The 12,366-nt window shown below is 36.0% G+C and overlaps 1 protein-coding gene across 1 annotated transcript in view; it reads right to left on the reverse strand.

Annotated features, from left to right (window-relative positions):
• Positions 1–12,366, reverse strand: part of LOC104462847 (neurobeachin-like) — a gene marked incomplete at its 3' end in the record, with an annotated part of 46,124 nt that overhangs the window by 10,546 nt on the left and 23,212 nt on the right. Inside the window, exons 5-6 of the mRNA XM_010074978.1 lie at positions 8,116–8,256; positions 319–438 (exon numbers count right to left, since the gene is read on the reverse strand). Coding sequence (XP_010073280.1) covers positions 319–438; positions 8,116–8,256 — 261 coding nt within the window. The remainder of the gene's footprint in view (positions 1–318; positions 439–8,115; positions 8,257–12,366) is intronic.

Genomic DNA, 12,366 nt, shown 5'->3' on the forward strand with positions numbered 1-12,366 from the left:
GTGGGCCAAATATCGAGCTAACAGCAGGAAAAAAAAAACAATTTATTGGGCTTTTCTCCATCTCCTGATTATCTGATCTAAATTAGATCAGTTAGGTTGTTCTCTAAAAGCAAAACACCTTTTGTCCACTCAACTTCAAAGAATCTTTGATTGTTTCTGTTAGAAGAATAACCTTTAGTAACACCTACCTTTTATTTAAACTATACCTAGTGTACTGAATATAAAGATATTAAATAGAAAACCCTCTTTGTCCCTACATAAATAAAAATACCATAAATGAAAATGCATATTTATCAATTTTTTTAATGTGTACGTTACCTTCACATCTGAGGTATCTCTCTGGCTGTTCCTCCAAGACCTTGCCACTGAAGAGAAGGTTCGATCTGGGTGGTCAAATTTGCCATCATTTGCATTTAGAAAGAATGTTGTAAAGGGCTCCTGTAGTCAATGAAATGGAGATGGATTAAGAAAACAGCAGAAGGAATCATGCAGCAGGTTTCTAACAAAATCCAAATGACTTGCAGATCAAAATACTTCATAAAGGCAATATTAAAGAAAAATATGGCACCTCATAGTTACATCTATGCATGGGTATCTGTCATTAATATCTTGGTACATTTATTGGCACTAACACATTTAGCACAAACAAACCTTGAGTTCTGGAAGGAAATATTCACTCTTCCATAAGACTAATTATCCAACAGTGGCAGACCTATGTAACTTCGTTCCAGTTCATGATGGTTACCTACATCACTCTAACCATTGTAAATACCCTCTGTGTTATTTATATTACCATGCTTTGTTTACCCCTTGTAAGATGGCATGTCAAAAAAAATACTAGAAAATTTCCTGACTGGACTTCCCTTTTGTTTTTTATTCAATTTAAAAGACCTCAGGAGGTTCCGTTTTCCCTCATGGTAGGCAGAATGGCTGTATGGTCATTATGAGGCTGACTATGGTTACAGGATTTCTAACTTTTGCATTACTTTGGGGCAGAGGTACAGAGATTAAATGTTTAGAGTTTTTACTTTTGCTATTTCTATCTGAAATCTCACTCCCAATACTTACTAAATGGAAACAGCCATTAACTTTTGGGTAGGAAGAGCTCAAGTCTTAGATAGTCTGGAGAACCCATTTTTATGTCACCATATTTCACTGCAGGGGAGGGATCAACAGGGAATCAAATCCTTAATTTGACAGCAGAACCTGTTTATCAAAATCACTGCCAACTGCCTGCTTTTCCACCACCACTCCATTAGCTTTCTGATTCAATTAATATTTGGCAACATTTCCACATAGATGGATCCTACTTCTTCCTCTTTGTGAAAATCTGACGGGGAATGTTTGAAAAAGTGTCCATTTCATTAAATCCACACCCAAACGTATTTCTTTGCATATCTTGATTGTAAATTTCATTAATCAAGGCAGTTCATAATCACCAGATCAGAATTCTTACAGTAATACCCATCAACTACTGAGTTTTATTCTATATAGCCGTTATTTCCTTTCCTGAAATTTTTGAACAAAGCAGGGAACTCCTCCATTAATAAAGAAATTTTGAGTGAATTATGTCACATTGTACACGCTGTGTTTAAATCACCCAAGGTTAAAGAGGATTGAAGTAATTAATTTTCCATAGCACTTAAGAGCAATTAAAATATATATAAGGAAAGCATGGATGCAAAGGTAGTGAAAGAATCCAAAAAGAGGAGGAAAATAAAAGAGGGAATTCAGACTTCCAGAGACCATTTTTTCTCTAATCTTTACTCCACATGTCTTCCCAATTAATCTTTCCTATCATACAAAATAGTCAACACAGGCTACTTTACTTCAAAGAAGAAAAAAACTCTAAATTTCTCTCTCTAAAGTGGAAGGAATGGGATATCTATCTTATTGTCATTATAGCATGCCAATACCTTTAAAGTAGCTCAAGGGAATTGTTTATATTTGCACAAAGTTTGTTTTACATTGTTTTTGGTTTTTAGCCAGGGACAGTATCTTAACTTTCACTGCACATCAGTGCAAATACGGAATTGTTTTCATTATAATAATGCAAGACTTTCTACTGCTTATTAAATGGTGGAATTTTTTTTCCATGTCTTTTTTTTTTTTTTGCCTGAAAACGCTGGGGATTTATATCAAAAAAGATACATTCAAAAGAATAGGTAATAATCTAAGAAATATAGTTTCATCAGTGCATTTATTCCCATCTGAGAATCCTAGTATGTGTTAAATAATTAACTAGAAATAATTACAGTAAATAAAAAATAATCACAATATCATTTATTTTTGGAGAACCCTGATTCCCATTGCACAATGACTTTGTTTGCACTAGTGAATATTGAAAGCATCAGCGGCAAGTGAGGAAGTGGTTTATAATTTGAACAGAATATTAAAATTTAGCAGTAGCTCAGCCTGGTAAGCAGCATAAAAGTATCTTAATAAATTGAAATACTGAAAGAAAAGTAATTAAGTTTCTATTCGTCTAGATTTTACAGTGGTTTATATAGTGAACTTCATGTAAAATATAAATGAAAAATAGTATGATTCAGACCCAGAGCTAGCAAATGGAAAACAATATATATAGGAATTGGATTATATTAATTTACACTAAAATTCTATTAATATTATAATTTTAACATTAAATTTACATGAATCCTTTTAACATCAGAATTGTTTTGGTTTTAACTAATTCCTCCCCCCAAATCTTTGCAATATTTGCAAATTATGCTAATTTTCTAGCTTTCTCATACTGAAAAACTGCATATGTTGTTGACTTGTGCACAAATCTGCACAAATAATTCTGTCTTCTACCAACCCCTACCTATCACTTTTTTCTTTATAAGATATATGTAATTTTTTGTGAATATCATTGTGCAGCAGACTGTGTGTCACTGCTGAGCTTCTGAAATCAGAAGCAGTTGGTGGATTTAAGAAAAGCAGAAACCAGAAAAAACTATTTCATTACAATAAATTATGTGAAAATATTAATCCAAAATTCCATGACAACATTATTTTAAGCATCTGAGACAAATATACAAAAGCAATAAAATTCATAATCAAGGATTAAACTTTTAATAGCTGAGCACTACAGGGTGCCCTATTATGCTATCCTGCTATGACCTGTTGTGCCTATCTTTTCGGATTTTTAATCCTTAGCGCAAATTCAGAGCTCTCACTTGCTTTATCTCAGACTTCTCACATAATTTTAAGGTCATTTTTTATTCTCTGGAAAGTCAAGTGCTTTTATTATATAAATACAACTCATACCCCTATTCAATACGCTGATTTAAATACTGTTATTCTATGATACTGATTACTGTCATTTCATGTAAAGGTTTTGTTGCTGTGAAAGCTACAAAGCTGCACAATGTTTTCACTACAACTGCATCTCACTTGTTCCTAATATTCTGAATAAAATTCACACCTTGTTCACTGCCAAGAAGACGATAAATTTGTGGGTACTTGATTACAAGGAATGCAAGTTTGAGCTGTGGAAACAAGGAATGTTTCCATCCAACAGCACTACTCTGCCTCCATCCCCTTTTAACAGTGCCTAGTCCCATTTGAATGGGAGTAGGGCAGGGAAGAGGAAGGGATGTGTCATTCTGAGACATCTTATGTCAAATAAAAATGTCTTTCCAGCCATTTGTAAAAGGAGAAAAACAAGAGAATTTGGGGTTTTGTCAGAGTGACACATGCCTTCTGTCTGATATATCTGTGACTGTCCTGCTCAGACCTATCAGCTAGGAGACTTGGATTCACTTCTGTTTACAAGAGGATTTCAAGTCCTCCCCACCTTTGAATCTCACTGAAAACTCGTTTTCAATCAGACCTGACTCATAATAAATCCAGAATTTCTTCTACGTTGGACAAGTACTTAGCTATTGTAATAGAAACTGGAAATGAATTATTCTCTACAAACTTCTTGGCCACAACGTTAAAGCAGCACACTCTCTAATATTGGTCTTCGTTTCAATAGCCGTGTAACTGATTCATGCAAACACAACTTCTTCTTCAACAGTAACTACTGAGCACATCCAGCTGCACCATAGCTCTAGCCTATTTCACCTAAAACTGAAAACAACTATGATATTCACATTCAAGCCAGAATTATTCTGTCTACCTTTCTGTTTTCTTCTATCTAATTTTCAGGCTGACATTCAAGTCACTGGAATATATGGCATTCTGATGTAGGATTCCTTGTTTAAACTATTCTACCTACTGCAGCTCAAATATTCACTGGCCCAAATGTTTCCAGGTGAAAAAAATCACTCTTGAACCAGGTGGTAAGGTCACCTATCCATAAAGTACAAATATTTAATTTCATTGATACAAAAATAGAACTGTGTCAACAGAACAGTGCATCCTGTTCCAGAATCCCTTTTATTCTGTTTGCTGGAGCAAACTTGTGGGTGATGTTGGCTCAGATTTCCTAAGGAATAAGATGAATTTCTTAGGTTTGGATCTAAAGATGTGTGATGTGCAAAAATGTTTAACCATGGTTTGATTTCTGTAACACCTCAGAGGAGAGGAAGGCAATATTACACAAATCATGGTGTTCTCTGTTAGTTTTTATCATCATTATTAACCTGACTGAACAATACAGTCGACTTTCACATTCATTATCTATCTCTGTAGTTATCTAACCTTTAACAATCTACCCTTCAACTTAGAAAGAAAGCTGATCACTTTCAAGAAACAGTTGATTTTGGACATAAAACTAACATTTTAGAGAACATGCAGGTTTCATTGGTAATTAAAGCACAAAGATTTCTAGGCTGTGGCACAGTTCATTTCTTATGAAGCTAGTTAGAGGATTGTTTCCTGACTTTTCAGCATTCTAGTATTATGGAGTGGTGTGAAAGGCACAATGGATTAGTTTAAATAAACACATGCAGGTTAATTAATTATAATTTCAATTCATGTATGATTGTGTGCATGCACACATGTATGTGTGTGTAGGGAGTCTATACAGAAAGAGGGTGTGTGCATTACCTTGTTTTGGGAGAGTTTCAGGGTCAGCTGTACAACCCTCAAAAGTGATTGTAACCAATCTGATATATACCCTGGTGGGACTGAACTACTGCTTATCCTGAAACTGCCTTCATTTTTCTCCTAGTGTTCTTACAGTAGAGAGCACACCAGGACTTGTACAACCAGCTCACAGAAAATACAAACAGAATCTTTGCAGATGCACTAGTAGCCCATAGCTTCAGTTAAGGATTACACCCTATTCTATTAAGTATAACGAAAGGCAGAAGAATAAAAATTCACTATAAAATCATTATAGTTGCTGTAATTATCTGTACCTTCAACATGTCACAAGCTAAACCACTGTCATATTTTTTAAAACATAATGAAATGGGTCAATTTTAAAGACGGATTTTTACTGGACAATTTTAAAGACTTTTTTTTACTGGACACTCAATACACAAAAGAACTCAAGAAAAAAACATATTACCAGGGAAAAATTTATTAATGACAACACTGAGGCAGAGATTAATTATATCAAAATCAATTAAACAGGACAGAACTTAGGTTAAGACATAAAGTGCCTTTTATAAAAGTAGACTGATTTATCAGATAAAGGAAAGTAACAGAGGGAAATATAAGGCAGTAGGGAGCATATTATCACAGAACTGACTCAGAAATATGATATTACAAGCAATGTTTTGAAGAGAACTGACAGCAACCAGATTGCATCTGTCAAAGGCAAAAAGCAAGATTCAAACATTTTTTTAAGTTTCTGTGGCAATTACACAGCTCTATATATACATACTTCAGAGTGCCTGAAACTTCCTTTCCTACTGCAACTAGTGTTTCTTCCAACAAAAAGGTCTAGGAATGTGGTTTCTCCCCCTGGATCCCCATTACTCTATACTGGTTTGTTCTGCTTCTATCTAGACTATCCCAGTATACTTTTTCTCACAGATTTTTGGTTTTTTGCTTGTTTGTTTTCTCTCAATTTCTCTCTTTTTTCTTTCCCTTTTCTTTTATTCTTTGGTCTGCTCAGTCCTCTCCCATGATTTTACTTTCCACTCCTCTCTTTCACTCTCAGCTTGTTGTCTGTCACTTTCCACCAAAAGCTCTACAGTAACGCATCTCTTCCCATGAATCTTCTCCATTCTCTTGAAATACTGAAAGCATTTTTCTCTCTGAATCTCTGCATCTCTTATTGTCACCTTCCTCTTTCTGGACCTGACTGTAATTTACCTTTATAAAATGTTCTTACACAGTCTTCACAAAATCATACCAAAACACTAGCTCAGAAAAATCATGGGCAAGAAATACACCTTACCTTCCAGAAATCTGACTTAGCATTATCTATCAACTTCACTGGCATAATGTTCTCCCTTAGGATATTTCATTCTTTATTTTGTAGCCAAAAGTACCTCTCTAAGGATCACTATGACTTTATAATCCCCATAGCTATAACCTTTTACTGTCTCTACACACACTTATTTTCAACTCTTTATTTTCGATTTCCATATGCAGCCCTATCTGATCTCATCTGTCTCTCTCTCTCTCCCTCGCTTCTTCTGTCTCCTCCCACTAGTGAGGACTTTGCTAGTCACTCCTATGTAAATAATCTTTAAAATACCTATCTAGGTATGCCCCCTTATTTAAATTCTTCTTTTGTTGTTTTCACCTTCTTGTCATCAGCAATCTCTTTCCTGGAAAGCACTACTTTTCCTTTTTTGCTTTCTATTTTCACAAAATATTGTTTGCTGTAACAAACACAATTTGTCAGGTCTATATTGCAAGGTCATCAAGGCACAGACCTTGCTCTCTTGCTCTTTCAGGGCGGAAGAGAAAGAGAGCGAGAACACCTACGGTTTTACATAAACAACAGTAGTAAAAATGACATAGCATTAGCCTAATACAGGAAATGAATACTCCTTGGTGTGTTGTACATTCAGCCTGTAAGTAGACTTTCAGACCTAAGAATCTGCTGACTAGCAAGAGGGGATCTTTTGTTGAATAGCAGCCAAAATTAATAGATAAACATGCAAATAAACCCACTGTTTTTAATATACTTTAAGGCAACAAAGAAGCACATGTGAACCATAAAATGAATTCAAAATACATGAATAATTTAGCAACATTTAAAAGGAGTACAGTGATCACCCCATATAGGAGTGTAATCAACGCTTAGTTTCCCACGGGTTAAGAAGAAGTATATCCCGAACTCATAGACACAGGAATTCTTCCCTTCTGAGCAGAAAAACAGGATATGTCTAAAGGAAGCTGAGATGAGTGAAAACTCAGATCTTTAGCTTTGCACGGCTCTGCTTTGCTTGGTTGTGTGTGAAATATGCTTAAAATACACCTTATGAGATAGATTTTTATTGGCAGGGTGTAGTTTAAATTCAGTAATTACATAGTGACTCAATTTTTCATTAATTCAGGTTTCTCTGTGAAACCTTAATTCTCTCCTCAACACTCCATTTTCTGTAATTCATTGTGTTAACATGTACAGTGAATTCAGATTAGTTCTGTCTTTGAAGTTTGGACCCCTTCCATAGATCTGATTTTGAGGCTAGGATTTAAGCATGTTTCCAGAACTGAAATAGCAGTTTCAAGTTAGAATCTACATTTTTATATTTCTGAAAACTCTAAGTTATTAATTAATTGAGAAGCACAGTTGATTTGCATAAAATATTACTCCATACAGCTTTAATATAAAACTGGTTCTTTAATTCCCCTCTTAGTCTGACACAGTTTAATGTGCTTTTTACAAAACATTTTTCTTTAATGTTGCATATATCTGTCCCTAGCTGAAAATAATAAATGAACATATGAGTAGTATCAGCTTTCTGTACTGTCTAGATAATTTTTTTTAGATGGATTTTTTCACGGTATGTGTCTTTTACACCACCACAATTTTGTGTCTAAATATATTTCAGATTGTTTGGGTAGGAAGGACCCCTTGATCACTCAAATGAGTATACACAGTATACCTAGGGAATTTCTGAGATTTTAAGGTAGCAAAGAACAGTGGGATTTTGAGAGAAACGTACTTTCATTAAAAAAAATTGAAATAGTAGTAAGTGACAGAAGAGATGCTGTAGATAAAGATAGTAATGAAAACCAGGGTCCAGAAATACTTACAATACGAACAAGCCAAGCCAATGTAGAAGTAGATGTAGAGTAGTGGGTGTTGTAATGATAAGGTAGAGTCTGATCATCTTCCCATGTCTCATACCGTTCTGCATAGAAGACTGCTCTCTTTGGGTTCAAAGCACCAATAGGCTACAAATGGACAAGAGGTCAAACATATCATCAGCTAAAGGGCAGCATGTCTCATATGTCATAGTTTAATTCTGCACTGAGATTCACTACACAGGAGATTCTGCAAGCAAACACATTCCATGCTGTAGTAATCCTTTCAGATTGCTGTAGTCTTAGAACTTCTTTTCAAAGGCTTTGTGTACTAAAATTATTATGACTTTCCTTATTTTAATTGACAAATGCAAGTGAGTGATCCACATCTGCAAATTTTCAAGACCTTCTTGAAGTATGAGTTGTTTCCCAATTAATTCAGTAACATTGCTCTAGAAATAGACTTCTAAAACTGCATTTTAAATGCATTGAGGCCAAACTAATATTTCTGTTGCTGTCATTCACCATAATCACACAGCTAATGAAAACTGACTTTTGCTCACACAGGATGCTTTGTAATGCACAGTTCATGATGAAAAGATTTCACGCGGAACTGCTGATGGTGTCTGGTGATCCTAAGCAGAAACACTTAAGAAACATGCATAGTCCTGCAGAACTGGATGTACTCTCTGACTCAACAAAGTCATGTTTTACTGAGTGAAACAAACAAGTTTTGTACCTAGAAACAATACAATTTGGAAATCATTAACAAATTCAAAGTCCATTGTGAGCACACTTAACAGACAATCATACAAATTAGGTAAAAACCAAAAGAAATGTAAGACAGCACTAAGAATTGTTGTATTTCACATATCTACTTAGGGAATACATGTTTTTCTATGATTTTTTTAACCCACTTTATCTCATAATTTTTTTGCAAAATGTATTTATTTTTGTGTGATACCAAAGTCACTGAGATAAAGCAAATACAACAGAAAGTAACTAAAATGTTGAAGTATATATGATCTTAAATATGTTTTTCCAGATGAGATAGCAGTGTACTTACTACCTGTCTGCAAAGAATGTTCAGAATTTGTAGTAAAATTAACCAAACACACAGAGAGCACACTTCCACACCAAATAATTGTACAAGCTTATTACAATTTTACATGATTACTTGATTTGTATTAATCAAAAATTAAGAGTAAGAATTGATATTATTAAGGGGATTACAACTTGAAAACAAACATATACTCAAGGAATTTGACCCTTTTTAAAATGTTAACGGGTAGCGTTTCATTCCACAGCACAATCTTTCTACTGAGTTAAAATCCAAAATCATTTGGAATAGAAATACCTGCACCAGGTCAAACCAGTGTGTTTCACTAGACTGCATAAGTAACTGAACAATTTTAAAGTTACAAGTATTTTATTCCTTCAGTACTGCCTTTTTTTTTTTTTTTTTGAGATGGCTGTTAAAAAGGCTGACGTAGAACATGCTGTTTTCCAATTTTACATATTAGAGCTTGTTTTTAAATAGCAATATTTGATGAACACTTACATTTTAAAACACTATGATTTCAATATTTTTTACATGAAACACTCTGGATGCTTAATGCTTTGCTGTGTCATGGAGATGTTAATAGCTTTCTCATACATGTAAAATGTATGAGTAATCCCTGAGGATCAGTGTTATCTGATGCAGATTGCACTGCAAGACCTCAAAAAACATTCTTGAAAGAGAAGTATGAGCCATTCCCTAACACTTTCCAGGCTTGTTTCCCAACTAGTGGAAAAAGAGAAAAAATAAATACTTGCATTTTTGTTATACTCTCTTTCATTACATGTCCTGACACTGTCAGGAAACATGCTGGCATTATTATAGGCTATAAGTCAGCAATATAAAAAAATGGTTGTTCAGCCACTTTCTTGAAAGAGTAACTTATTAAAAGACACTCTTTTAATAAGACTGACAAACTGTGCAGATATATGTGTACTTAGTTACATTATATCAGGGCTCTGGGTTGCTTTGGGGACTGCACGGGACCTGCCAATACCATCCTTATCAAAGTACTGTGCATCGACTTCTCTGGCAGAACAAATTCCAGTCTCCAACAGAGCATTTCAAAAGCTAAAGCAGTAATTCACACCCTAGTCTGCTAACAGGAATGTTCACCCCCTCTGAGAAGGAAACACAAAATGGCAGACAAATCAGTGAGATTGTATTTTGTAATAGAAAAACACTCTGAGAAGATCTCTTGCCTCCACTGTGAAGGTGCATCTTCCCCCATGCTGCAGCGAATTCTGAGGCTATGAAAGGCAGAAGCATCATCTGTCACAATATTATTGTACATATATGTTTGAAGGTACATTAGAGAAGGGATACAGCAATTAATGCAAGATCGAAAATCAAAACTCCAGGCCTTTCAAAATATATTTGAAGCTGATCAGACGTCTTTCATCAAGTAAGCTATGTGTTTTCATTCTTTTCTTCACTGCAAATTGATTATAGTAACAAGCACTATGAAGCTTAACTGATGCTTAAAAATAATTACAAGGTATTTTATTTCATAGACTAGCAAAATTTTAATTATAGTTTCATCAATAGCTTTAAATAACTCTTAAAAAAATAAGATATTTATTGTAGTATATAATGAAGAAGCTACTTTTTCTTAAGAATCTCACAATAATTTTCCAAAGTCACATACAGCACTAATGCAAACACATCATCATGTTTTCTAGGTTCTTCAGGGAAAAGTGTTATTTCCATTTAAAAGATAAAAGATATAAGGTTGTAAGTTTGTGCATTCCCATTTTCATGTAAAAATGCCTGCACATATAGCTAAAATAATCTACTTTCAGAAGACACATATTCAATTTATTAAATGATAAACCTAAAAAGCTGTATTCTGAAGATTACCTTCATCCTCATCCATATTCTTTTCAGAGTTAGAATCCATTTTTATTTCAATTACTTTAGGATTCATTTGAAGAAAAATGCTGAAACTCACAAAATATCTGCTGAATAAAATGGACTCTTTAAGTGAAATATCACGAGAGTCATCTCTTTTCTTGCATAGTATGGAAATTTTCATGTGAAAATCTCTGGGAAGAATCTTTTCTAGGAATTACCCTCCCTTGTTCCAGAGAGAAGGAATGAAAGAAAGAAATGAGGGGGTGAGGTAGAGCTTGTCTTCAGCTAGAAAGTTTCACCTCGATGTCTCAGGACAGCTCCTGGACTAGATGAACTAGTGATCTGGATGGTAGCCTGGGATTTGGGAGACACAGATTTCTGTCTTTCCACAAAGATTTCTAGTGTTCCCAGGTAAACTGCTTAGGTATGACTATATCTTGCAATACAGAGGTGTGCTAGAAATCCCCGAGCTAGCCCCAGGAGGGCTGGTGTGCAAACATGGCACCACTTATGCAGAGATGGCAACTGGAATCTCACAAGAAGTGCATGTGTGTCAATGCACTATTGCACGGGGAAGAGAGCTGGGAGTTGCACCATGCTCATACAACTCTGCAGCTGTGGTGCAGTCAACATGCCGGAGGGAAGGGATGCCATCCAGAGGATCCTGGACAGGCTTGAGAGGTGGGCCCATGCCAACCTCATGAAGTTCAACAAAGCCAAGTGTAAGGTCCTGTACCTGGGTCGAGGCAATCCCAAGCCCAAATACAGGCTGGGCAGAGAATGGCCTGAGTGCAGCCCTGGTGTCAGTAGATGAAAACTGAACATGGGCCGGCAGTGTGTGCTCACAGCCCAGAAGGCCAACCGAATCCTGGGCTGCATCAAGAGAAGTGTGGCCAGCAGGTGGAGGGAGGTGATTCTGTCCCTCTACTCTGCTCTCGTGAGACCCCACCTGGAGTGCTGTGTCCAGCTCTGGGCTCCCCCAGTGCAAGAAGGATGTCGAGCTGTTGGAGCAGGTACAGAGGGGGGCCACGAAGATGATCAGAGGGCTGGCTGAGAGAGTTGGGGTTGTTCAGCCTGGAGAAGGCTCCAGGGGGACCTTACAGAGCCCGCCAGTACCTGAAGGGGACCTACAGGAGAGATGGGGAGGGGCTTTTTACAAGGTCATGCAGTGACAGGATGAGGGGTAATGGATTTAAATTGGAAGAGGGCAGATTTAGATTAGATGTTAGGAAGAAATTCTTTACTGTGAAGGTGGTGAAACACTGGAAGAGGTTGCCCAGAGAAGCTGTGGATGCCCCATCCCTGGAGGTGTTCAAGGCCAGGCTGGATGAGGCTTTGAGCAACCT

Source organism: Pterocles gutturalis, unplaced genomic scaffold (assembly GCF_000699245.1).
Source record: "Pterocles gutturalis isolate BGI_N339 unplaced genomic scaffold, ASM69924v1 scaffold50837, whole genome shotgun sequence".
In the NCBI taxonomy this organism is placed as follows: Eukaryota; Metazoa; Chordata; class Aves; order Pterocliformes; family Pteroclidae; genus Pterocles; species Pterocles gutturalis.